Here is a 27,863-nt window from a genome sequence, read left to right as displayed (position 1 = left end):
TATTAATTATTCATTGATGACAGACAAACAGAATAGTATGGGAAGTTCATTTAGGGACTGAATCATATAAAGTATCTATTACAATCTACAAAGTTAGTATCTGCATATGGGAACTGTTTTATAGGAAATAAAAGTTAAGGATTCTAGTCACATAAAAATATATGTTAGATAAAACCTAGACTTCGGGAAACTTTATTCAGAAATGACTGTACTGAATGTTTGTGAGCCCAAAAGTTTTTGTGATTTTTCCCCAGGGAGCAGCAGTTAGTCTAATAAAAGATTATCTCCTCTCTCTACACACTTGGCCTACCCTCACTCACAGAATGATAATTTTAAACCTGTGATGTGCAATTGCCAGCATTTTTACCTTGGTCTCTCAGAACAAGAAAATGAAAAAAAAAGGAAACTGAAGCTTTCCTGGAGCAGAGGAAGTATTACTGTGCTTCAACTGTTTGGAAAATGAAGGAAAGTGTATCTGGGAATCATAACTTGATATAGCTCAGTATTATATAGTAAATAATTATTGTTCATGTCCAGGTTAGAAAACATTAACAATTTAAGAGATATTGTCAAGGAAAAAGGCACTAAGAAGAAGGAGCTTTCTCTTAAATTAAATCTGAGCAATATTTTCAGTATGCAGTACTTAAAAGATCTGTATTTATGTTATGCATAGAAATGTACCATATGCAGTTAAGAATGCTTTGAAAAATTAGAGAACTTTTGTATAATTAGAATAGATGGTGGAGTGGAATAAACAAGTAGAATGTGTTCTTGGACCTTAGAGCTTATTTTCATACAATTAAATATGGTAAGTTATCTATTTCCCTACTGTACACTACAGTCCTCACACATCATGGTTCTATTTTTATTATTACATTGATGTAACTGCAGTACTGTCTAGCCCATTAAGTATCAGTGCTGATAATTAGGATGTATTTTATTGCTTCTTTAAAGTATTTTTAATGCCTGTTTAGTTATACAAATGACGTCAAGTGATGAACTACAAATTAAGGCCAGTAAGAAATTTTGTTTCCAGCTGACATGAATTTCCTTTATAGAAAATACAATACTAATGAATGTATATTTTGAAAATTTCCATTAGTCAGAATAGTCAGAATGTGGCATGAAACACAGGGTCCAGGAAAAACAATATAAAAAGGCTGAAACATGCATTAATTTGAACACCCTGAATAACACATCCTTTAACTGCCCAGATTATAACTTGTAGAACACACTAGTGTTTATTTATCTTTTAAAATTCAAATAAATGTTAGCAAAATTATTGCATGTATCATTTTCACACATTTTATTCACATGAGAGATCTAGAAATTATTTTATGAAGCATAAGAGTATTTGACAGTCAAAAAAGAAACAGTTAAAACCAAACCAGTTGTTTGCTTTTACAGTAAAATGAGCATTCACTATGGTGAAAATAACTTTCTTTAAAGAAAAGCTCCCCAAAGGATTATTTTGAATAATTTTTGAAAAATGCTATGCTGATGTTTTCTTCTTCAGTTTCTTGTACCACACAGGTACCTCTTTATTCGTCTGTAAAGAAAGAACATTTATTTGTGAGACAGTGAACAGAAGAAAAACATGCAATCTACACAATTTAAACAATCTACACAAGTCTCTGTCCTTCCTATGTAGTTCAAAGTTGAGTTCTTTGCTTAAATGCAAATATCAAAACCAAAACTACATATTTAAAGTTACTCTTACAACATACCAGTATTAAAACCTCCCCATTTCCAGGTTATAAAAAGCAGATTTTATGGTGAAAACAAACTAATTTTTAAAAAAATACCTGTCACAAATTGTGACAGCATCAACTGTGCCATAAATAGGTTTCATTTGAAATAACATCATCTGTGTTTTCCAGCTAAGAAAGGAATAGATCTTAGAAAAGAGATCTTAGGTGTGCTAAAACTGACCAACATTTTATGCAGAAATATAGTTCTTAAAAATATTTAATTGAAAATAAAAGAATACAGAAGTTTTCCAACTCTGTACAAGGTATTTTAGTTGCAGAGAATTATCTGTGAGCAACTTTTCCTTGCCTTCATAATCCTATGGGTTACTGTTACACAGTCAGGATTGCTTGTGGCAAATTCAGTGGTGGTTTGTATAAAATAAAATAGTTTAAGTTTTAATAGAAATAGAACAAATCAATCGGAGGTGGAACAAGGTAAGGACTATTCTGCTTCCAGGGTTGGGTATAATTTCTTTAGTTAGTGAGCACTGTCTCAGTCTGTTGTCCCTAAACTTATTCCTTTCTAGTTCCCTTTTCTGACTGCTCTCTATTCATTCTTTCTTCCTTCCAAAACATAAACATAATTTAATTTAAAAGTCTGCTTTATTATTTTTGAAGACTCCAGTTACAAAAACAAATCTGGTCTATTTGTGCAAGCTTTTAGAATTCTGGAAATTGACCTAAACTGGCAGGATTTTCACAGGACTATTGATTTCTTTTCCTCTCTAAGAAGAAAACCTGTGACATCTGCCCATTTTCAGTTCTCTACTCCTAAGTCTGCAAAGGCTAGAGTTTTTCACAGAGAAATTGGTTACAATTTCTTAATGTAATGTTTTCCTGTATTCCTACACAATTTCTATATCCCTAAGTAAGACAGGACAGATTATGCAAGGAAGCCCCAGATCATTTTCACAAACTGTTTGCTTATGTTTCAGATCACTGAATAACTCCATCAAAAACAAAGTTTGGGCAGTATGATTTAGCACTACCAAAAGGACTATGGATGAAACAGCACTGGATAAGCCTGTGTTTAGTCTAATAATGCTATTCAAGCAAAATTTGAACTCCTAAATGTCCTCATGTCATGTCTCAGAGATGCTACTGTTTCCTACTTTTTGTATTATACACCCAATACATGGGTGTGCTACACTACAAATCTCATATTATTTAAGACACTGTATGTTAAAGTCTCTACCAGGAAAAAAAGAAACAACAACAAAAAACTAACAAAATAAGAAAAAAAAAAAAAGAAAAACGAAAAAAGAAAAAAAGAGTTCTCTTTGGACCAAATCAGCACATATGTTATGCAGTGTGGATACACCCAGTTCACCCCAGAGAAAGGTAGCATTATGAAGTTTGTAAATAAGAGTAATGACTTGCTTTGTGATTCAGCATTTCAACTTGGCTGTCTTGAATCTATTAGTTCAGACACAGTCATAGGCAGAAACTTCTAAACTATTTTCAGGACACTTTCCAATACCAGAGGCACTAAATCTGAAGTGGGCCAATTCAAATATTAAAAGCCAAGTTTTTAGTTTGTGAAGGAATAAAACAGGGTTTTATACTGATTTTATAACATCAGGCTTCCATAGCAACAGAAGTGATATCAATACTGGTGTTCTGCTTTTTATATATATTTAGATACATAAGCACATACATATTAATATATATCAATTTAAGCATGCAGAAATACACCTATTTCCTCACACCTGCTTCTTAATATAGATATGTACAAACTCCACTTACACACAATCATAGTAGATTTAAATTAGTATACATGGTCTGTGAATCCCTACAACTATTAAAATCTTGCTAGCCCCTCAGTGTTGTAATATAACAATGGTACTTTTTTTAAAAAAGACCTGGTTTGCTGTGAACTTAAGATATAAAAGTAACCAAATCATTAAAAAACATCAAAAACTCTAATTTTCTCCTTGACACTGACTGTTTCCATAAAGAGCTGAATTAATTACACATCTCCCTGAAGGATGAATCCACTTTTTTTTTTTAAAGTGAGGAGAACCATCAGAAGTTTTGGCACTTACTCTTATCACAGTACTTACAAATAATGTTGGCTTAGGTGTAAATATATTTTCTTCTTCATGTTCTGGCAGCAGTTTTACCAAAGGGATTGATTGTTTTCCAGTTGCACTTTTTACACCAATATGAGACTGAGGTAGATTTTGTTCACAGCCTTTACCATGTAGAGTAAAAATAATCTGCTTCATTGTGGCTAATTCCTATAAAACCACAAAAGAACAATGTTAAGTTATTAAGTTAAATTCCATTTGAACCTCAAAATATTTATTTGTTAAGAATAAATTTATATTCACCAAACATAGATTCGTAAATGTAAAAAAGAATATATACTTGCTATAATTAATAAGATTACTACTTAAACCCTAGCGAAGTAAGAAAATAAAATAGGCACAGAGGATTTATACAACTCAAATTTTGTCTTGCTTAAAGGCTGTAAAAGAGAACATTTACTGTGTAGTAAGAAGCACATTATCTCTTTTAACTTCGACTTCCATTCCACTTAAAATAATTCTTTTGCATTTATTTTTTCAGGCTGAGGGACTGTACAAATCTAATTTGAATGACTGTGGCAACTTGTACTTTTGAGCACTAGGTCTTGCACAGAAAATTATAAATACATCACTATTTCTTTATAATCTGGATATATTTCTTTATATCGAGATTAGAAAAGAAAAATCAATGAAGAACCTTTAGAGGATGTACAGTAAAAATAGGATCGGAATGGAAAATAAGTTTTGTGAAAAAATTAAAGTTCCAGTGTGGAAAAAGGAATGAGGATATATAGAAATGCAGCCTTTTTTTTGGATATCCTATAAAAACAATTTGAATTAAAAATGTAATTTTTCCTTAATATTTAATCTGAACAAACTAGATTATTCAAAATGTACAGTAGAGTGATAAAGGAAAAAACATAGCATTTTCTGACTTTAACTGCACATCTTCTTTTGTCATGTTTCACCACATCTACATCCTAATGTTCCCTCTCCCCCCCATCTAATGGTTATGATTACTATAAAATAAGCTACAGAATGTAAAGAGAAGGAGAAATAATTAATGTGAATTAATTATTATTATTATTACTATTAGTAGTATTATTTAGAGCATTCATTAGTGTAGAATTAGAACAGCAAGATCAGTAGAAAAGCCTTTCAATGTAAATTTTAAGACAATTGTACATGTTTTAAAACATTAATGTTTTTGTCTGGTTGCTTTTTACAAATGGTGTTGTTTTCAATACGCAACACTGTTACTGTATTAGCTTTATATATAATTAACATTCTGTCTCATCTCTCAATCAGAAAAGGGTAATTTGTGTTTATAGCTGAATGACAAATATTTGTTAAATCTTACCTATTTAATACCTGCTAGAAAATGACATTGATGTACATTCTATTTTCATTGAATTATTTGTAATGAGTTAAAAAAAAAAATCAGCCTTTTAAAATACTCCTGCCATATACCTTCTCCCTGTCCACTGCTGCCTTTAATACAAGAAACAAAGTCAAAAGAAACATGCTGAAGCCTTTAAATTGTCGAATACTAACTGAGTTACATGAATGAAAGTTACACTCCACAGACCAGCTTTATTGAGTGTACAAATTGTTCTTGTATCTCAGTCATTTAATATTAACTATTTGCATAATTCAGCCATGTGTGGTGGCATGTTGAAACAGCATGACTGCAGAGCAGCTGTTTAAAAGGACTGCATAGCTGATGCCAACATGTTTTTCAAAGTTGTAAACTCTGCAAAGATGTTGCCAAAGCAACACATAGACAGAATTTCTCGATGAAAATAACTCAAGCAAGTACACAGCAAATAAATACACCATCACAGGAGATTAAATTGTTCATAAACAATGTTTTGACATTAGCAAATGGTGTTCCTATACTTAAACTGTGTTATTCTGTGGACCAAATAGTTGCACGTTTGAACAAGGCAAAACACAAAAACTGTCACACAGATTTATTTCAGAAACAGAGTTGCAACTTGAATGTGTAGGGTCAAATTCTCTTGTGTCAAGATCCACTTGGCAGTTTAAAGTCTTCTCTACTTAATAGAATCTGTCCTGCACTTGACAGCACTGTCTGTTTTCAGACTTGGAAAAGGCTCTGGAGAGTCAGCTCTCACACAAGCTTCCCTTGTGCCAGGAGGATTCTCTAATGTGAAGCTATAGGAAAGAATGACAGGGAGTGGGGATGAAAAATTAGTCTAGAACGAAGAAGCTATTTTGGCATCACAGCCAAATTTATCATAAGCATTTAGCTAAGGTTGTCTTAATATTTGTTCTAAACCCCCTCCTCATTTAGTAAGAAAGACCTTAAGACACTTGGCAAAATAAATAGCACAAGAAACACTGAATCCAACAGAATTACTGGTATGTGTACTGCTAAAGAAGAAAAGAAAATTGCCACAACATATTTGCAAGAGATTTGCTGTAGTCAACAAAGGAAAAACTGAAAACAAAACTCTGTCTTGAACTGCAGTAATTTTAACCATCTCTTCAGATTTCTGTGCTCCTGAACACAATCTTAATTCTTACCTTCACTTTTAAGTTTCAAACAGTCATGAGTACCTGCTACTGCTGGCATGCTATCTTGATTCTATAAGTATTATTTTCCAATCCTAAAATCTAGCAAGTTGATCTAGAAAGCTAGCAAGGAAAAAGCAGCTCTGGAGATTGTACTTAGCAGAAATGTGTGAACTTGTTCCAGTGGGAACAAGACCTTCTGAAAGAAGGGAAAAACAGGTAGAGGGTTCAAAGGAGAAGGTAAGAATCTTTTGTGGAGAAGGACATGTACTAGCTTCAGGATAAGCTAAGTAAAAGAAGATGTGAAGAGAAATGGATGATTAAAATTCTTTTACTTTTAATGTGTGAAGTCCATGTTTCTATGCCCAGGCAGAGCTGTGCAAATTTACTTACAATATCCCCTTCAGTTACTCAGTGCACTGTAGAAAACAGTGTTGCTAAAGCTCTGCATTTCCCAATTTCTCTGGGGAAGTATCTGGTCTTTGCCACGCTGGCTCCTGGACATATAAGCCATGCTACGCAAGATACGTGTCACTGTTTTGAGGCTTCCAGGGTTGAGGGCTTTGGCTTTGGACAGCCAGACAGAAATCCTTCTTGGGAGGATTATGAGTACCAACACCTCTGAGTGGATTCACCCAGCTCCTCCCTGGGTTAGCTTTACACCTCTGGCCTCACTGTCACAAACCACGGGAACACAAGCACCCACTCAGCGCTTACGCAACATTCTGTGGGGACGTGGCAGTGCAGACACATGGAAAACAATGCAGTTGGCAAAAACCAGTGGGTTAAGATGACACAAGGAAAAAAGTAACCTGTGCAGCTGGCACAAAAACAGTGCTTACATACAATTAGTGTCACCCATATAAACAAGTATCAGGACTATATTATTAAATATTTTGAAAGTCTGCCCACAGCTACCTGGTGAATTTTTGTTAAGGATGTTGTTCTGTGTACCAGCACAAGTCCAAAAAATCAAAGTAATGAGCCATGTGACACATTAATTGGGATTTCACTTGAACTCGGAACACCTAAACTGCTGTATCTAAACATAAGTATCTAACCACGAGATAAGAATCTAATTTTCTATTACAGACAATGCAGATTGGAAAGTGACTCCATTCAGAAGTGGGACATTATTGGTGTTGTAACATTAGTCTTGCTGATTAGGCTGCTGTTAACTATAAAGCACAGAAAGATACCTCACCACAGACACCTTCATTTTGATACCTAAATTTAGTTGTGATAAGCTGGATCCATTTCTCACCTCACTCTCCTTATCATTTACTTTTCTCAGGCTTCTACTTTGCCTAAAACAACTTTCATCCTGAATAGCCAGTGTGCAATCATATTTCCCCTTGCACACAGATTTGAAGTATCAAATTATTTTCTTAAAAGGAACTAACTGTGTTTTTAGAACAAGTTTTCACACCACAGATTATCTACTTGGTAGGTTTTCTAAAACATACATAGATTTATACTTTAGGACAATCTAACATCCTGTATTCTACTTATTGATATTAATTCATATTTAGTAAAGATTACTTGAACTATAAAAGAATACTTGAAAATTCTGCATACATAACCAGAAAAGGAGTTGGAATTCAAAGTAACTGATTAGAATGAATGGACTGAGAATACTGGGAGTGATGTAGCAGGAGGTGAAGTAAGGTAACATGTATTGCATTGTAAATAGTATCAGAAGAAACTACTTGCTCATTTCCATTTATTTTTGGTAAGTTATGTCCAACAACCTTAGTTAAAAATAGTAAAAGCAATTTTGTGTGCCAATATACAAGCGGAGAAGGAGATATAAAGGTTGGACTCGATCTTAGAGGTCTTGTCCAACTTAAGTGTTTCTATGACTCTTTATTAAGGTACAGAAAAGGGATAGACAGCAGTCTTTTCCACAGTGTCCATTAATTAAAATGTCTTCTAGTTTGGAATATTTCCCAAATTCTACCTTGCTAATTTATTAGGCTAAATAGTGGTGTTGAGGAACTAACTGGAAATCATCAGCCTTTAAAACAGTGTTAAAAGAACCAAACTGAAGAAGTGTAAGTAATTTTTAAAAGGTAAAGTAAAAAAGGGTATTACCTACTCATACTTCAGAAAATTCAGGGACTTTCTAATGATGTTTGAGCTTAAATTAAAAGTAAAAATAAGCTGTAGTTTATTTAAAATAGATTTTACCTGTCTATTGTGGATAATTAAAATAGGACCTAGAAAAATGGATCAGTTTTGGAATACAAAGGATAAAATTTGATTCCTTCAACTAGCAATGCAACTATAAGATAAGGAAGTGCAAAAATAAGGCATGGAGCCATATAAAATATAAGTGTATTTTGAGTTACAGATACTATAAAGGGAATTCTATTAACATTGGTTTTGATGTCCTTGATACAGGCTCAAACATACATGTACCAAAAGAGCAGCTTATGTCTTCCTAATTCAAAATTAACAGAATATTAGGTATTGTAACAAAATCACGACTTACATCATCAAAGCAAAATGAAAAAGAACTGTTTTGTGGGAAATGACTGAGGCATAAAAAGGTGCTCATTTATCATGTAACTGATGAAGTATGTGAAAGAAATACCTACATTAAACATTGTAATCAAGTATAGTATCAAGATAGTAATTTAATTTTTTTCAGTGAATGTCAACAGCATAATTTTTTTTCTTCCTGTATCTGTCATGTAACTATAATCAAAGGAAGAAAGAATCCTCTGTGTGCACTCAAAAGGTTGCAATAGCACTTAACATTATATATGTGTATATATAGTTATAATAACTATGTAAATTTATATAAGCAGTTAATGAGACATATCTATCTGTCTATCTATCTATCTATTTATCTATCTATGATACTCTGGAAGCAGATACAAAATAACAGTCTCAAGAAAAAATAACTGGCTAACAGGAATCAATGTCATATATGTCAATTCTTAGGTTCTTACGGCAGGGAAGTCTTGCACCTCAAATAATCTCCATACAATGATCCTGAAAAGAAGTGTTACGTAGATCAAACCAAACAGTTGGAACTCCTCAGTAGGAAGAGATATATACGGTGTGGTCTCAAGGTAGCTCATTCTAATGGTAAATTGAATGGCTTTTTCATATGCCTAAAATCATAGCAGCAACCAGTGGGTGTAAGATCCATCTGACTCTTTCCTCATGCAGTAAAGCTCATGGTTACTGCACTCAGGTAAACGTCCTCTAAAGCAAAAGTGGCCCTGATAATAGAATGTCCAGTTAACTGAACATTTATCATGGCAAGTGGCATTCTACTTTTAGCTCTGCATATTTAAGCTCCTGAATTTAGGAATTCTATATGCAATTTACAATTGCATATATTTAAGAATTTACAATTGCAAACTTCACCTTAGATTATAACTTCATTTTGAAGCAGAGAACTTGTACTGTGGAAGCTGAACAAGAGATTTCTGCCCTACAAAATGTATCAGGTTCTGGCAGAACCACTGAATTTTGATGACTGACAAGTGTTCCCAGAGAAGAACACAGCATAAAAGAATAGCACAGAAAACCAATTTCACTGTCAAAATCAGAAAAATCAGATGAAAAAGGGATAAAACTTGAGGTCTCCTCCCTCAGGGATGCTGATCAAAAGTAAAGGTCTTTCAAAATTTGTGAGCCAAGCACTAACGTGACAATTTTAGATGTGTATTCTCACTCCCAATCCTTAAGTCTCCTGTACTGTGAGAGCAATGTATGTATGGTCAGGACCTCCTTTGGAAAGCCGATATTTTTCAGTTTAACTGCCATATGGTCCCCATGTGGTTAAACTATAACTCAAAATAAAATATGTATCGTCTGGAGTTTGACTGTACACCCCCCATGCATGGAAGGGATTGAACAAAAAACTGCTTCACAAAAAGACTTTTAGTGCACTACAACTTGAGACCAGAGACTGGACTCTTCTCAATGTGGAAGCCAAATAGTAGCTTAGAATGTAGCAGCCTGGTGACTATTATGGCTTCATTAACTTCTAAAATAATATTAACAATAAAAACAATAAATATATTAGAACATACAAGTGAGGGAAGATAGCCATACTGGCATGAAAAACATGTTCATGGCAAGTCAGCACAATCTGTCTTCACCTGCATGTTTCCTCTTAGTTACTCAGCTATTGTAGTCTTCAAACAAGTCTGCACAGGGAAAAACAGAGTTCAGAAATTGAAGCTACAGGTTTGTTAAAGAACCTTGATTTGAGAAACTTAAACCAGCATTTAAGAATGTTATAGTCATTTGGTAGTGTTCTGTAAAGAGCATATTCTGGATGATTACTCAATCTCTGAAGAATGAAAAGTTCATGTTCAGTATACAAATGTTCAAGAGAGGATTCAGAGAAAAAATGAAAGTTTTATACTTCCTCTATCTTCTTCTTGAGGGAAAATTATCCTAATCTGGAAAAAGTCAGGGCAGGGTGGTTCAGAAGGAACCATCTTCACAGTTGACTGTCTCAAGGTGTTCACTAGGATCAAGATTAATGGGCACATCAGGTGATGGTAGAGAAAATACTAAGGATATTTCCCTTACTAAGGATATTTCCCTCTATGAAGTCCTGTGCAGTTCCTCACTTGGATCCCTCTTAGACTTCTACTGAAACTTTTGTGAAAGTAAAGGTACATTGAAATAAAGTTGTATCATTTAATTGCTAATACTAAGGTGGACAGGGATCTTGTGAGAACTCTGATTGCAATGTGGCTTTGGAACATGTGAAAACTCTGACTAAAGTTTGGCTTTGGAACATGTGATTGGATACATGGTTGGATTTCACACAGAATTCACACAGAAATTCTAGGTTGGAAGAGACCTTTAAGATCATCGAGTCCAACCCATGTTCTAATACCTCAACTAGATCATGGCACCAAGTGCCACATCCAGTCTTTTTTTAAACTCTTCGAGGGATGGTGACTCCACGACCTCCCTGGGTAGATGATTCCAGTATTTGACTACTCTTTCTGTAAAATACTTCCTCCTTATTTCTAGCTTGCATCTCCCTTGGCGCAGCTTGAGACTGTGTCCTCTTGTTCTGTCGGTTGTTGCCCGGAGAAAGAGACCGACCCCCAGCTCACCACAGTCACCCTTCAGGAAGCTGAAGAGAGTGATAAGGTCACCCCTGAGTCTCCTTTTCTCCAGGCTGAACAACCCCAGCTCCCTCAGTCGCTCTTCATATGGCTTGTGTTCCAAGCCCCTCACCAGCCTCATTGCTCTCCTTTGGACACGCTCAAGCATCTCAACGTCCCTCCTAAAGTGAGGGGCCCAGAATTGGACGCAATACTCAAGGTGTGGCCTCACCAGTGCTGAGTACAGGGGAAGAATGACCTCCCTGCTCACATGCATCTTTAGATATCTTCAGTAATAATGTTTAAACCTAGGCAAACTAGCTTGTCTGATCCCTTTATATTGCTGTTGGTGAGAAATTCAAAAATAATATTAATTTTGCATATTTTAAGTGAGATTATGGTAAATAACGCCACAAGAGTATCTGTTTCTTTTTCCTAACTGCAAATCCCTAGATTTTCAGGTGTAGATACCTACATGATATATTTTTTATATTAGGCAAGATCCATTTCTGTCACTGTCACTTGACCAATAACTTCTCAAGTCATCTTTACAGTGGCAGTACCTTTGACAGCACTGGAATTCACCAGTTAAAATGGAGGTAAACAAACAAAGCTCATTGTATGGATTCTTGGCATAAACATATTTCTGCACAACAACAAAACCTGAAACAAAACTCGCTTAAACCTTTCAACATATGCAATGACTTGCATATCGCACTTTGAAGTTTGAGTACGGTACTCAAACTTTGGAGTGCACTAGAGAAAGGAGACGTGTGTGTCATTATCAAGGAATGAGACTCTCAAACACAAGTAGTACCTACAACATCTCCTCTTCAGAAGTGCTGACAATTCACACAAAGAACTATTTTTTAACTGTCCTTCAGGGGTTTTATTTCTGCTAGAGACATACTACAGAAGACAGGCTATAGCCTGGAATGAATTATCAGTTTCCTTTTTTGGCTGGAAGTGGGAAAAAAACCAACACCATTAGCACAAATTCACAACACTGGACAGTAACATTAATAATGACAAGTTGTATAACAGGAGAAAGACATTGCAGAAGTGCCATTTTGACATGACAGTAAAATGAAGCAAATGGTCAGCCAGTCCATTCCCTTACTTAAGACTGCAGATGGATAGGAAGCAGTGGCACAACTGGTGCAAACTCAGCTTCAACAGTGAAGCTTGTGCCTATCAGGAGTAGAACCTACATCCATAAAACAGCTCAAAGAAAATTTTAACAAACCACCTATGAAATCAAGAAAACATCACAAGTCATTGTTCAATCCTTCAAGTAAGGCAGAGTGTATTTGACATAGTTGCATCCTAATTGCAGCTGTACTGGAAATACAAGAAGTCAGCAAGAATTTCAGTGTGAGAATTGCACATATGGTCATCTAAGGCATATGGATACACACTGTAAAGCTGGAAACTGGAAGACAGTATGAAATGTCCTGATCAAACAAATGAAGCTGATAACTGGGTGGTGGAAAGATGCCAGACCATATGCAGGATGTTGATAACTTCTCTGCAATACACTTAATTCACTAGTTCTCTATATCCCAGTGCATATAAAAACCTTAAAATGAACTGACAGATCTGTGACTATATGGTTCTACAAACTACTTCCAGTTTTATAAGGTGAACGCATTAGAGCTGTGGCAACAGTAAAATGTCCCAGTCACTGCAGAGAACAGCTTCTGTCTTTTTAGGTACATAAAAATCTTTGCCTATTTCAGCTGTATCTTAAATTTGTTCTAAACAGTTTAATATTTCTAACTTATTAACAAAAATAGGAAATAATTTGTCTCATAATTCAGAACTAACGTCAAATTGTAAAGTTTTTTTCACTTTTGCATTGTGGATCAGAAATATATTTGTAATTGTAACTAGAACTAGTTCTCCAAGTACTTTTTTTTTTAGCTGATCCATTGTGACATTCATTTACTCAATATTTAATAAAAAGCATGCTTTCTTAAGTTCACCTAACAGGAAAGGGATGCGAACATGCTAATGTGCTAAAACAGCCTTATTTTCATACATTATTATGTAGAAGCTACTGTATTTTCTGAAATGGTAATATTCTAGCTTAATTCTCCCTGTCTTTGCTATTTCTTACAGTATTTAAATTCACTTTCCACTTGGTAATAGTCAAATGCTACCATGAAATGTACAAAAGTAAAATTTTTACACAACTGGACATGCAGTAGAATGAGACAGAAATATACATTGTCAATCCAGGGAAAAAAAAAATATAACATGGGATACATGTTGAGAAAATCTGACCAATTTCAGATTAATCAACAATCAAACAATTTCTTGTTTAAAAGTTTATCCCTTTAATTGATTCTAGCTCTCTCAAAACCATATAATTAAAAATACACATGCCGATTCCGTCCCATAATCCTTATATATGTTGCATTTTTCCTATGAAACCTCCTATTTAGTACACAACTGCTAACTGTATACCACTGTGAATAGAAAGACAATTCTTGCAAGAATATATATTAAAGATAGTAACACATTCTGAATAATACAGCTCAAAGAAAAGAATCGGTGCTGTTAAGTCCTTCCTCTTCCTAAATTCACTGCTATTTGGAATTCACTGTTTAATAAAGCTTGACAGCAACAAAATAGATAACAAAAAGATGAGAACTACTGCTTAGGAGCATATTTTTCTTTGTAAAAAATGAGCCAGAAGCTTCTCTACACTCGTTTAGCTATGTAAATGTCACTTTGTTTCTCCAAGCTTAAAGCTGAGAATAGCTCCGGGGCTTACTTGTGATGCAGAAATGTTCCTGTAATCTACTTAGAAAACATGCAGAACATTAATAGAAACTAGAATCTTGGAACATAAACGTAGCATAAGAAAAATGATAATTACTCTGTGGCTTAACATTTAAAAAGAGAGCTAAGCATTGTACATCAGCATTTTTTTTAATATAAAACAAGTTGCAGCACATAGATGAGCAGGAAGTCGCTCACTTTAGAAACACAAATAATTTTGACATTATCGTGTACAATCTTTTTACACAGAAAAAAGGGGGAAGAGGCAGAGATTGAGATTGTTTGAAGGCACCTGTTACCAATCACATCTTTTCATTCGTGTCTTCCCAACCCCTGCAGATACCCCTTCCTTCCCCTCTCCCCAACAAAGCAGTTTTCTCCTTTTATCCACTAAGCTTCCATCCCTGATTAAACACGTACTGCCCTCCCCCTTATGACTCCAAAGCTTTTTATGAGCGTCTGAACTTCTCTCTACCTCTGTTTTTTTTGCAGATGGCAGCTGTTGCTACTCTCCAGGTTCCTAAATCCAACATATTGGCTTCCTATCCTAGGTTATTCCTAGTCAATCTTCTTCAGCATAACTTAATTACAGCTAAGGATAGTATTAGCCAGACTTTAAAGTATGACTAATAATGAAATGCTGAAAACTCATCTGGAATTCTCAAGGTCACTGCTGAGATGGAATTAAAATCTGGGCACAGAGAATTTAGCAGTGAGGGGTAGTCTGCAAAGGCAACACAAAAGTAAGAAGGACAAACTGGTAATATAGAGTGGAATGGTCAAAGTGAGGTAAAGCAGAGATACTTCAGGACCCCTCGCATTTCCACAAAAGAGGAAAAAAAAAAATCTGACTTTTCTTTTACTCTTGTGGGCAAAAACCCAGGATAACTATTGAGAAGTACCAGGATTTTGTGCAGGATACTGAGATAAGATGAATGCAAGAACAGGGGCTACTGGATTCTCAAACACTGTCAACATTAACATTTTGGAACAATGTAATGGAATTCTGAATTCATCTGGCCATGTTTCAAATCTAACATTCGTAAGCATTTATGTAAATCCTTGGAAACCTTAGCCTGATCATTTATAGATGCTCTTAAAAAACACTTGGAGCCCTTCACAAACTATGCATATCCTAATAGAACTAATTAGTAACTGTTTCTCCTCTTGGTCACATGGACTCTCTCCAACCTTAAACAAACTTGGAAAATGCATTTGGCAACCATTTATCAAAAACTAAAAAAAAAATCAGATTTTAACATTTTAAAGATAATGAAATAACTATTTTCTGTTCTTAACTTATGCTACATAATATTGCCTTATGCTTATCTCCTTTTCTTGCATCCCACCACATCCTCTGTTTCCTAGAACAAAATAAGCTAGACCTTTAATCTCACTCACATAAGATCTCTGGCCTGTTGTGAAATTTATCTTTTTTTTTCCTCCCAGAAAATATTATATAAAAAATACAAAATATCCATCCTACAGATTAAATAAAAACTTTTTTAATTCACATTTTTAGTTTTCAAGATTTAATCTTTAAGAGACTGGCAGGACATTGGAAAGTGGCCTTTTTCAGGAGACATTGATTAAAAAATGAATGTAAATTCTCAGAATGATATGAAGAGAAAATGTAATTGTTTGTGAAACTGCTTCCAAAATGCAATCAGTTCCTATATAAGAAGATGACTTAGTGAAAAGAGTTAATTTGTGTCTAGTTAGGAAAAATAAACGCTAAGGAGATTTTCTTTTCAGGCTTTTGAACTGAGACATGTAAGAAACAAAAGCTGGCTGTGAGTAAGATACTACATTAGGACACATGAACTCTTAACCTCTTCCACAAATGGGGGAGTTTTGGACAAAACACCATTTCTTTTATTTCAATTATTGCTTCTGCAAAACAGGGATAGTAATAGTTTTCTGCTTAACTTGGGGGTATAATATTTGTGAGACAGGTTTTCAGCTACAGTGGTGAAGGCCACAGAAATATTCAGTTAATAAATGGGATTATTCTGACATATTGATAAGAAACCGTGAAAGCCTGGGAAGGAGAAAGAGTAACATGTTTTTAAAGGAAAAGCATTAGGTTTACTCATAAATGGCGAGTTACACATCACACATGGAATGCTCCTCACCTGCCAATTGGAAAGTAAGTTCAACATAACAGGCGCTCAGGCAATTAGCATTTTAATATTAACCTGGTAGACTATTTTCAGCAAGAACAGCTCACTAAGATTTTTTTTTATTTTTTAATATGTTTTAAATAGAATAAGAACTTGCAATGGTTAGCCAATACAAATTTTAACCCAGTCTAGCTGAAGATTCCTACCAATTCAGGTACACATATTTAGACAGATTTAACACTCAATTTGAGTGACACAACAATTTCCTGACATAAGCTAAATGGATTTAAGTAAACAAATAGCAATCAAACTCCATGTGTCTGTAGCCATTTAACTGATTGATATCAACCAGGTTTATTTAAACTACTATATGTTTCCTACTTTGTCCCCTAGCAGCCAGCCAGAGCCTGGTTTTTGGTTGCTAACTTCACTTGAAGAGCTCTGACACAGTAACACATGAATGTGTCAATAAGGCAGGTGACTAGTTCAGCAAGTTTACATTCTATCACTTGTATGCACAGCTGCTAATGTAGGGTGAGTGCACAGATGTGTAAAGCAGACAAAATATCTGCAGGTTGTCATATGTTCTTACCTGGTGTATAATATTCATGGGCTGATAATGAATCATGTCTGCATAAACAATTGCATTGCAGGAAATAAATGGTTATTGTGAATAGCCTGAATTTGCAGCATTTATGTAATAAATGTTACCCTTCTATTTCTTTTGACAATGATTTCATAGTATTAGTTTTACTTTTTTAGGTTAAAAATTACTGCATTGCCAGACTGAGTCATATACTGGTGATTTCAAACAGCTAAAAAAATAGTGTAAATGAAGTCCTTTATATTCATACAAACAAAAACTGATCTTAGGACTTGAAGGAACACCTATTAAAGTCTTCTATTGGTGTATCTTATACCACTGTCTCTTTTTTTGTTTTAAGATCTCCTACAGTATTTCTATTTGAAACCTAAAAAGAACTCCATTCATTCTACTTGCTCTGCTTTTTTCCCCCCACCAAACCCCAGTGGATTATGAACTTCACATTAAAAATATAAACCCCAGCTAGTTAATTTTCAAGATTTTAGAACTCAGTTTCTACACTGTTTGAATTGGAAAAGCTAAAATAGATTTAATTGTGCACATTATTAGTTTTCTTTATTATGACACATCTGCATCTTAAATTTCTGAAGAAATAGTACAATGCTATACATCAAAGCACAGCAAATTTATAACCTCTTAAATGTAACCTCAGGAAATTATTACTAAAACTTCTTGCCAAACATCTGAGTGCTGACAGACTGCCCTTCCAAGTTTTCATCTGAAGTTTGAAAGCCAATGGATAAAGTCTAGAATTGCACTTCTGATGTTACAAAATGCTAACAACTGCATCAAGCATGGAATTGCCAGGATCACAGAGATCATGGTAAATATTTCTTTTAGTCAAAGGCCGACTGTTGGAAAGAAAAAAAAACCAAACCAACAAACTAGATAAAAGGAATCATGCATCAAGAGCTTCACTGAAAAGATTTAGGGGATTCATCCCACTTTAGCACCTAACAGAGAACTGCATTTTCAGTGCCTTTAAGTTATGGATGCCCATTATATGCACAAAGGAATAATGTTTGGATGCAGATAAAGGATGGCACAGAAGCTGGCATTCTACACAATTTTGGACACAAAATGCGCTCTTTATCATAGGTAAGTAATACTAACATATAAATATTTTTACTTGTTTTTTTTCTTTGCTGGACTCTTTCCAAAGATCATTCAAACTGCTAACTTAACAGACAGCAATAGACCTTTGTAGGTTTTTTTTTTTCTTTAAATCTGCAAATCTCTTTAGTGATTTGCAGTAGTGTCCTACTGCAGCATTAGAAGTGTGTCAGCTGGTGGAACAGGAGGAGGGAGGAGGAGAATCAGGAGCAAAGGGGTAAGGTAATGTTATAGCTATTGGGTCAACTCAGGCATGATGTATAATTTTACCTGGATTTATTCTTTGAAGGAACACCTTTCTTACTCATTCTTCCCTGACTATACAAAGACACATGGGCAATAAGTTCCAAAGATGGGGCCAGGTCACGCAGTTCATTAGTTAGTGGGAAGAATTAAAACTACAAGTTGGTGTTGGTGTGGTTCGGTTATTCGAGTTAAGAGTGTCAACGGTGTGAAGTTCAGCTGATTAAAATGAGAACAGACTCTACAAATAATAATGCCAAAAAAAATTAAACTGGAGATCTGAAATATCCCTTTTAAAAAAAAATCCCACACTATTTACTGGAAGATTATTAATGGGAGACCACATTGTTCCTCCAATGTTTTATGTTTTCTGATGGATCTAGAAAAACAATTAAATAATAATACATTGACAAAACATAGAACATATCTTATTTAAAAACAACTGAAAATTCTGGCTGCATTAATTTGCTGTCTTGCACTAAGGGGTGTACAAATGGCATCAGAATACATGCACCCCAGACCCTTCTGAAAGCTCAGAGAAGACAAGGGGCACTGGGAAGGCTTTATTATGAATCTCTAACATGATCTAAACATCATCCTAGATATTGCTCATTCATGATAATGCCATTGAACTCCCTCTAATAGGGAAGTTTGCATTTAACAACATGAAGAATGCAAAAAATTTTATCTTACCAGCTGATTCTCAGTGATCTAAATGAAAAACTAGATTAAACTGTTTTCCACATTAATTTACTAATTAATTCAGACAGAAAAGGAAGAAGCGGACCAAGAAACAATTCAGAATTTAGGCCAAGAACAGAGTCTGAATAAAACCCCAACCTTCCTTTTGTCTCCTTCATTGCTGTACAGAAGCTTTTAAGGCTTTACATAATCAAATAACTATTTTTCACTTTGATGTCCCACAGCAAAATATAAGATTCATCATCAAATTAGATGTCTATATAATTTGAAATAATGAACTATTTTATGACATTAACATTTAGTGTAATTTTTCCTGTAATAAAAGAGCTCATGTAAGAATCCTACAGAAATTCTTCCAAGATTCAAAGTATAACTTTCAACTTTCTTCTTCTAAAATTAAAATCTGTGAAAAGAGAAGATTATTCATGAATGGAAGTTCTTTATTTAAAAAGTGTATAAAATGCTATAATAGTCTCCAAAGCAGCATTATGAATGTAGCTGATATCACAAAGAGATAAAAATTAAACAACCTTCCAACCCTTGAAAGTATAACATTCCATTAAAAAGAGTTAATACAGTCTGAGACCACACAGGCTGGAATACCTGAAGTCAAAGCTGTGCACCTATTGAAACACGTTGCTGGAAGACAGCATGAACATTGTTTTGGCATTTTGCTTGTACTTTTAGCAGTTACTTTTAATATACCTAAACTTCATTTTATCTTAACTATGAATATCTTAGGTTTATCTATTCAAGAATTCTAATGTTTCTACTTGCAAACATGAGAGCAACAAGGTAATTCCTAACAAGACATGACAGTTTAGTATGTGCAATGACTGAACAAGGCTGATAGTAACCCTGTTACATGATAGCACGTACCAAACACATAAACCCATAATTCATCTTTTTTTTTTTCAAAGTGTATGGATCTGTATTTACAGGTTGCCTGTCAGTTTTATTTAAAATTGCAATCTGTTTAAATGCAGTTAACCCTTTACTAACCTGATGAGAGAAAATTTGTATTCTTTATTTCTGTCAGCAAGGATAATTACTGGAAAATTGTGATGTTACTGCAAATTTAAATCTTTTATTAAGATGGCAAAGAAGTATAGTCAAAGACTAACTCACTATCCCGTACAAAGATTTCAATACATGAGATAACTGCCTTTTAGAGAAATTCATGAAGTGTAAAACTACTGGAAGAAGTTTGCATTAGAAGTAAAAAACAAAAGGCTGCATTAGGAATAAACAGAATTGACAAAAGTTTAAGTTACATATAAACACAAAAGCTACCTGTTCTTTTCAAACATTTTCATGAAACAATTTTAGCTAATATTTTGTTTCTCAGAAGACTTTTTTTGTGCATTGTACTGGCATTTCATAGTTTTCTTCCCTCAAACATGCAACTTCTAATGTTTCTTTTTCATATTTTTTATTCATATCCTTTTCTGCAGAGGTATCTTTAAAAAACATTATCACTGTTTGACTAATATGTCCTATTTTTAACAGATGTAAAAAGAAATTTCAGAAAACAGTACTAATTTTGGAAATATTTGATCAATTTCTTAACATTCAGGGTATGAGAAACATCAAACAAGTCTGTTTTAGACTCAAGTATTTGCCTTTCTTTTCCAATCAAGCCTTCCTCTGCCAGCCTCCCTTGATTGTTTGACAGAGTTTAAAATTTGGAATGGTGAAATGACACAAAGAAGCAAACTGCTGCATATCAGGAATAGTTTATGAGGGTACTTACAGGGGCTAATGTAGTTTGGATGTAAAAATGTTGCATAGCTTTAAGTTAGAAATGTTATAGTTTTCTTAGAAAACATGGCAAAATTTTTGTTTTATCACTTTCTACTGCTTTTAATCAGCTGCAATGCATGCTCATTGATATGACACTACTAAAACTAGGCACTCAAGTGTGATTGCTTTGTGAGCATAACTAGTTGGCAGCACCCTTGGTTGGGAAAGAAAGAGTAGGAACAGGAAATTTTGAAAGAAATTAATTTGAAATTAGGCCAAGGGCCTATAATATTGGAAAAAACACTACATGTTTATACAATTACATCATGTTTCCTCAGAGTATTTTTCATATCATTAATGTAAGGATATGATAAAGCATGAATATGTTTGGTAAGGTTTATAAACTATCTAGAAATGCTTAAATCATAGATTAGTTTGGTTTGGAACTCAGCAAACAGAATTAGTAGTTTTAATTTAAGTTGAGGTTCACTTGGACTCAGCTGCCAGTGAAACTCTTTTGTTTTGGTTCTAACAAAAAGGAGTTTTTAAAGTGCTTGGGAGAGACAAACTAGTTTGGACCAATTAATGACATGGATTTTGGTTTAGTGATCTAAGAAGGGAATGTGATGAATAGTACGAAAAGGAGATGAAGGAAAACAATTTTGGAGGTGGAATGAAACTTCAGGAGTTGGATAGTCAGCTTTCCATGAAAATAATATTTTAAAATGAGTGATAATCCAAACTCTGACAGGATAACTTAGGGGAGTTGTAGCTTTGAAAGGAATCTCTTCATCTTTTCTCTTACCAGTAAGAGAAAAGAAAGATGTTGTCAGAGAACTATTGATATGCCTCTACAACAAGTTTCTGAACAGGTAAGTGGGTAATGAGGTCGCATCACTCTGTATCTATAATTTACACTGTTTTTCCTCATTCCTGATTTGTTAATGTTGTATTTTTTTCTGCAAATCCTTGCCAAATTATTCAGCACCTCTGGGAGAAGATTTAATAGTTGCTTAGGTCAGCTTTTGGTTTTATATCTTTAGTACTCTTTAGCTTCAGAAAATTCTGTGGTATTATTCACATTCTCAGATCCCTGCAGTAAACTTCATTTATTTTCCTCCTTTGTTTCAGACATTTAATCTGCAGATTTTCTCTCCTATGCCATATATTAATCTCTTAAGATTGTTCAGATAAAAATCTTGACAAGAGCCTTTAGGGTTCCCTAAAGGGCACAATTTTGCAGACTTTTAGATCTGAGAGTATAATCCAGTCCAGTAGCACCCTGATTCTTGCTCAGATCAAACTCAGGTAAGTATACAAAAAAGTACCTCGACTCTTCTTGGAAACCTGTGTAACTATGGTTTTGTTTTCTCTCCCTAACCCCTATTTTGGAGTTGAAAAGGGATTCAAGAGAGTGTATGGGAAATGAATTGAACAGTGCTCTGGTCCAATGCTTGGCTGCAAGGACTGGGGAGCACAGAGGGATCCCTGAGGTATACTGTGGCAAAAGCAGACCTTGCAGAATACGTGTGTATCAATTTCACTGTGTTTATCTAGATTCTTGTTAAATGCTTGCAATCACCATACACTGTTCAAGGCAAAAAAAAATGAAAGAACAGACACAATAAATCATCAGAGAGAATTTAACAACTGAGAGTACAACTGAGACCCTCCCCAGTAGCCAACAGACACGGTCACCTGTGCTGCTGATAACAACAGACAAGAAAACCCCAACAAATCAAATCCAAGGAAACCATTTTTTTCTCCACGGTTTAAGACCCAGTAGCAAAAAAGTGCACTTACAGTAGTAATGCTAAAAAAGGAAGATTACCTCACGGTCATTTAGAAGTCTCTCCAAATCTGCTGCCATTTGATTCTTGACACGCAGCAAAGCTGTCTTTTCTTTATTTAAAAGACTGGTAAAAAGAGGATAGGAAATGCAGTAATAGCAACAGATAATCTCTTTTAATCTTGTGTTCTGGCTGAAACATGCATTTTCTAAAGCTAAATACTGGCAACAATAAAAATCTGCTCAAGTAATTGTATCAAATGATCCTTCTCTATATTCAAGCACTGAAATTTTTATAAATATGCCCAAATGTATGCACAACTTCTTATTTTAGTCAAATGGAAACACTATTCAGAGCCTTCATAAAATGCCTTTTTTTTTCCCTCTGAAGGGTAATTTAAATGATTAGAATCTTCTATTATCATTTCTTGGTTTCTTCTAGGCAAAAGTAGATTATTTTATAAGCAAAGTAAGTCTCCTCATACCTACACTTCTGTATCAAAATGTGGATTTCTTTGTTGTATTAGTCACTAGTAGTAGCACACCGTATGAACTCTTTATACTACTGAATTTAGAATTCTGAAAATAGCAAATACAAGGAAGAAAAACATACAGCTCTTCTCCCTTTAGCTGTGTAGTTTCTGCAAAAATTGTAAAGGTATTTTTGTTATGTTTAATATTTTTATTCCAGGATAATGTATGAGATCAAGTTTGTCCTATGAAGCAAGTATGAAAACTGATTTAGCATGAAGGCATACCTTTATAGCAGAATGTAATGTTTAACTTTAATCATTCTTTGTCTTCATAGTTATAGCACATGAACATTTGAAATGTTTAGCATACACATTGTGATTCCAGGCAGCAGTTCTATAATAAGTAAATGTATTTCCTATTTAGCCCCAGAATCAGTTTCTAACATTAAATTTTAGACTAATGCATGCATAATACCAGTATATAATCTATTTTGTTAAAACAGCCACAGAGATTTTCTTGGAAGACATGTTATATATGCCATTAACATGACTTAACAAAATACGCTGTACAATATAAACTGTAACATAAATCAAGAACTATGAAAAATGCAATTCTGCATATGGAATGCAAATATGTAATACTGCAAACAGGTCAGGAGTTCAAAAGCAAATATATTAAAATTTTATAAATGGAGCAATTACATATGTTGCAAACACCAATTATTTAATATCTCCAATATTTGATCCAGAAATGATCAACAAAATAAATCAATCTTTAATTGGCTGTGTATCATCCGCTCATTTCAAATAAGCAACATCATCCTTTGCCCCAGAGATTTTCTGGCAGTTCCTTACAAGCTCTGTATTGTAAATTATGACTGTCAATTCCTTCTAGACATTCATTAATTCTCAGAAAAAAAAAAGTATCCTTTTGCCAAATTGCTCAGTTGTTTCAACTGTTTAAAAGAAAAGTAATAACATTTTAAAAAATTATAAAAATATTTTAATATTTTCAAAAGTTTTATTTTCTGTCACATTTTTAATCACGATGAAATTGCTATACCTTCTTTTTCTTGGGTTCATGTGTTGTTACTTTCATATCACTTTTTCTTGGATTTCTGTATTTCCTAAGAACATAAACTAATCCTTCTAGAAGCTCAAAAACTTATTAGAGAAGCAATAATACAAGTTTCTCTAAGACTTTAGTGTACTGAATAAGCATAATCATTGGTGTTCAGACTGAACCAGAAGTTCATGTTTGAGGTTCAGTTTCATTTACAGAATAGAACCTATTCTACTTATACTGCTTATACCTTCTGAAATAATATGACATAAGTGATCAATGTAGAGCAGTTCTAATTTTCTTTGTTTATAGTAAAATATAGGACATAAACTACTATATCATTCAGTAGCACTTCATGTGTTTTCTGTCATACACATTGATATAGAACTACCAAAGCATATGCAGACTTTGAATTTTGTAGTTTTGCAATACTTGTGCTTTTTCATCATTGCAGATAGAAGGGAGTAATTCATGTGCTCATGAAAGAATACTGCAAGAGGCATATACACATTAAACAGAGTGGGAAAATAGTTAACAGACAGAATGATAACATATGACAAGGTTAAACAGAAATACCTTCAAAAAAGGCATCTTGGGAAGAAGACTGACCATTTCAGTTTCTGGTTTAAAAAGCTCTGAACCAACATCTTGGATAGCAGCAAAGAGATTCTAGGTTTAACATACCTTACACTCCCAGTGAAGAGTAGTTTAACCTAGTCCACGTTTAACTGGCAGTATTACAAATCAGAGAGCAGCTTTATAATTTGTTTTAGCTGACCTAAGTGAGAACTGTTGAAGGATCATCCTTCCCTTGCCACATCCTGGTAACCTACTCTTTCTGTTGGTACTAGACACTTTGTCATCACATAAGAAGGTCCTTCATTGATCTGGATGGACACTGGTGTCTTTTTAAAGGTTATCTTTCACATGGATCACCAAAATAACTTGATTTGCCATGTACAGTGGAGACCTACAGCTGAAGGCAAGGATGAGCTGCTCCATTTGGTGATGGAGTGCCTCAAGTGTCTTGCTATGATTCTGAAGCCACCATCTATGAGTCTAGGCAAACCAGCTTCCAACACTAGAGCTCAAGGGTTGCAACTTCCATCTAAAAAGATGGGACCATGATGTGCTCCACAGTGCTCTTCACTGATGGCCTCATCCTCAATGTGGAGAAGGTGCCTGTTGTGAGATATGATAGAACTATGGCCTGAAAAGTCCAGGTTAGAGAACTAACTGAAAAGCATTGCAAATCCTGCTTTTTCTGTGTACTTTCCAGAAGAAACCAAATTGTCTGGGAGGACATCTAGTTTCATTCCATCATGCTTTTAAAGCCTAGCCAGGTATGAATCCAGGTACCAGGGATGCAGGCTCACCATAAAATACACTTGTCATATGCATACACATTGCTCATAGCAACCACTGGCTTGTTTTGTCTTGCTTCACTCAGAATCTAAAGCCATGGTAGCCTGGATATCGTATGTAAGACATTTTTAGGCAACGTGATTTTTCTGGAGAATAGATACTAACATTTCCCAGTTTCAGCCTTATAAACTCTTTTCAATTTGGGCAACTAAACCATTTTTAATGCTGAAGTATAAATATATTATTTACTATCCTGTTCAGAGGGTTCTATAATTAGATATTCTGAATAATATGTTTATGCTGGACACACAAAATAAACATAGGTTTTATATAGTAGTGGATTTTTTATTACTTCTACTCATATTGGAAAAAAAAAATTATGTTTCTTTTTCAGTGAACTGTGTACTCCAGATGCTGTAAGAAATAGATTGTGCCTTTCTGTTAATTTCCCCTTACAGCATGAAGTTGAATAGTCCAATATTGATTTTTTTTTCATTTTATATTCAGATATAGTATTGCCATTGAAAAAAATGAAATGCAAATAGTATATGTAAAGGTTTTGTACATATAACTGAATATATAATATAGCCATGTAGTGAAGCTATCCCTTGTCTGCAAATTACAGATGAATAGCTCAAAGTAAGCAGCTAATTATTAGTTAAGGTCAAATGCTGTTCTTAAGTCACATAGTTAGAAAGGGAGGTATAAGACGTTTTCCAAACAAAAGTTCCTTACAAGAGAGAATGCATGACAATTCAGTGATCTCTCATTGTGCAGCTAAATAATCACAGCTCAGATTTTTAAACAGATTTAGGAGAGTATTGCTTAATGATTTTAATTGAAATGTTTCAGGAGGCTTAAAAACCTATCCATGAAGTGTCCAAATTAAAATTAATTTTTCAAACTGTAAAAAAAACAACCAACCCAAACAACTTGTTAAAAGTTGTATTACAGCTCAGAAAATGTATAAAAAAAGGACATATTTCTACAAATTTTGCTTGGAGCATTTCTCTGGTAAGCTGCAGTACTATTGGAATAGATGATGCATATTTCACGGAATGGTAATGTTCTCATAAAAAGCTCATTGCCCATTCTTTGATGGGAAAAACTCATCTAACACTCTATGTTGAGCTTTATGTTTGGATGGCAATTAGAGAACCCAAAATGTTTAGGTAAGGAACATTTCAGTACAAAGCTTCTTAGTGAGCAAAATCCTTATACGGCTTCTGGATTTTCCACACAGTTAAGGCTTTTGAGTATTGCTTTTGCGTAAGTGAACCTCTTTTAAAACCAGCCATTGGTACTGAGAAATTTGAGTAACTGCATTTAAAATAAATACCCTCTCTTTATGAATGAAGTCCTTTTAACATCTCCAGTTATTTATAAACCTAGATGTTTTTAGCAGAAAATTATGTACTAAAACTACAATTACTTCACTACATACATAAGAATGAAACTCAGAGATTTGTTTTCCCACAGCATGACATAGTTACAAGCATTTCTTTTCAAAAGGAGTGCTAAATGTGATGTTTTAATTTCTGGCTAAAGAACTGTATGCTAGAGACATTTCTTTATAGCAGCAAGGAGTCATCCTCACACACAGCACTGCTCTTATTAAGCATCACTATTTACTTTTATTAACGAGAGTGCTATGTGGTCTAATATAAATAAGAAGTTACTTAACAGAGTATTTTGAGATATGCAGACCACCTATAAATGCATCCTGCAGATGCCCTGTCACTCAAGCCCAAGGTTTTGTATCTGGAATATATCTGCAGGTGCATGGCTCAGTTCAGAAGGACATGAAGTGCTCTCTGCTCCCAGAGCCAAGTTCTGTTTGAGGCCAAGTGCCAGCACAGCCCATGGCCTGCCTGGAAGAATCCTAAATGGACGGGAATGAGAGTGAGAGTGAACACCGTATGTGGGCAACACCTGACAGAGCCTCATTATCCTAAACAACCTCTCCTTCTCCTTGAGTGGTAATATGCTTGTGCCTTCACTCCTGAACCTCAGCAGTGGTATCACACACCTTTAATAACCTGGCAGTGGGTCCCTAAGTTGTTCATGCAAATCCCAGCAATGGCAGCAGCCCAGCTGAGCATTTACCCCAACCACAACAGCTCTTGCAGCTCTTAGGAAGGTACGGCTTAAGATCTACATGTCCAGAACAGACACACTTCTCAGCGAACCATCAAAGTATCCCAGGTCTGCTGGATATACTACTTTAATTCTGTCTGATAAGTATTCTGGTTATTTCTCTCCTTCCAGTGAGAAGTTGAATGGTGCTTTGAGCAACCTGATCTAGTGGAAGACATCCTTACCCATGGCAAGAAGGTAGAACTAGATGATCTTTAAAGGTTCCTTCCAATCCAAACCACTTTGTGATTCAGTCTGACAGCTACTGACACAGGGAACCTTGAGCACCACTTGAACAGTCCTTCCAAGTGAG

General features: G+C 34.6%; 1 protein-coding gene across 4 annotated transcripts in view; it reads right to left on the bottom strand.

The window, feature by feature from the left end:
- Positions 1-922: 922 nt before the first annotated feature.
- PIBF1 (progesterone immunomodulatory binding factor 1) overlaps positions 923-27,863 on the bottom strand; it is a 106,957-nt gene continuing 80,016 nt past the window's right edge. For all 4 annotated transcript variants that reach the window (XM_066545069.1, XM_066545068.1, XM_066545070.1 and 1 more), the window contains 3 exons: positions 22,556-22,640; positions 3,815-3,991; positions 923-1,549 (listed from right to left, as the gene is read on the bottom strand). In XM_066545069.1, the coding sequence (XP_066401166.1) occupies positions 1,493-1,549; positions 3,815-3,991; positions 22,556-22,640 (319 nt within the window). In that variant the 3' untranslated portion in view covers positions 923-1,492. The remainder of the gene's footprint in view (positions 1,550-3,814; positions 3,992-22,555; positions 22,641-27,863) is intronic.

Source organism: Molothrus aeneus, chromosome 2, assembly GCF_037042795.1.
Source record: "Molothrus aeneus isolate 106 chromosome 2, BPBGC_Maene_1.0, whole genome shotgun sequence".
Classification (NCBI taxonomy): Eukaryota; Metazoa; Chordata; class Aves; order Passeriformes; family Icteridae; genus Molothrus; species Molothrus aeneus.
This window is presented reverse-complemented; position numbering and strand designations above follow the sequence as displayed.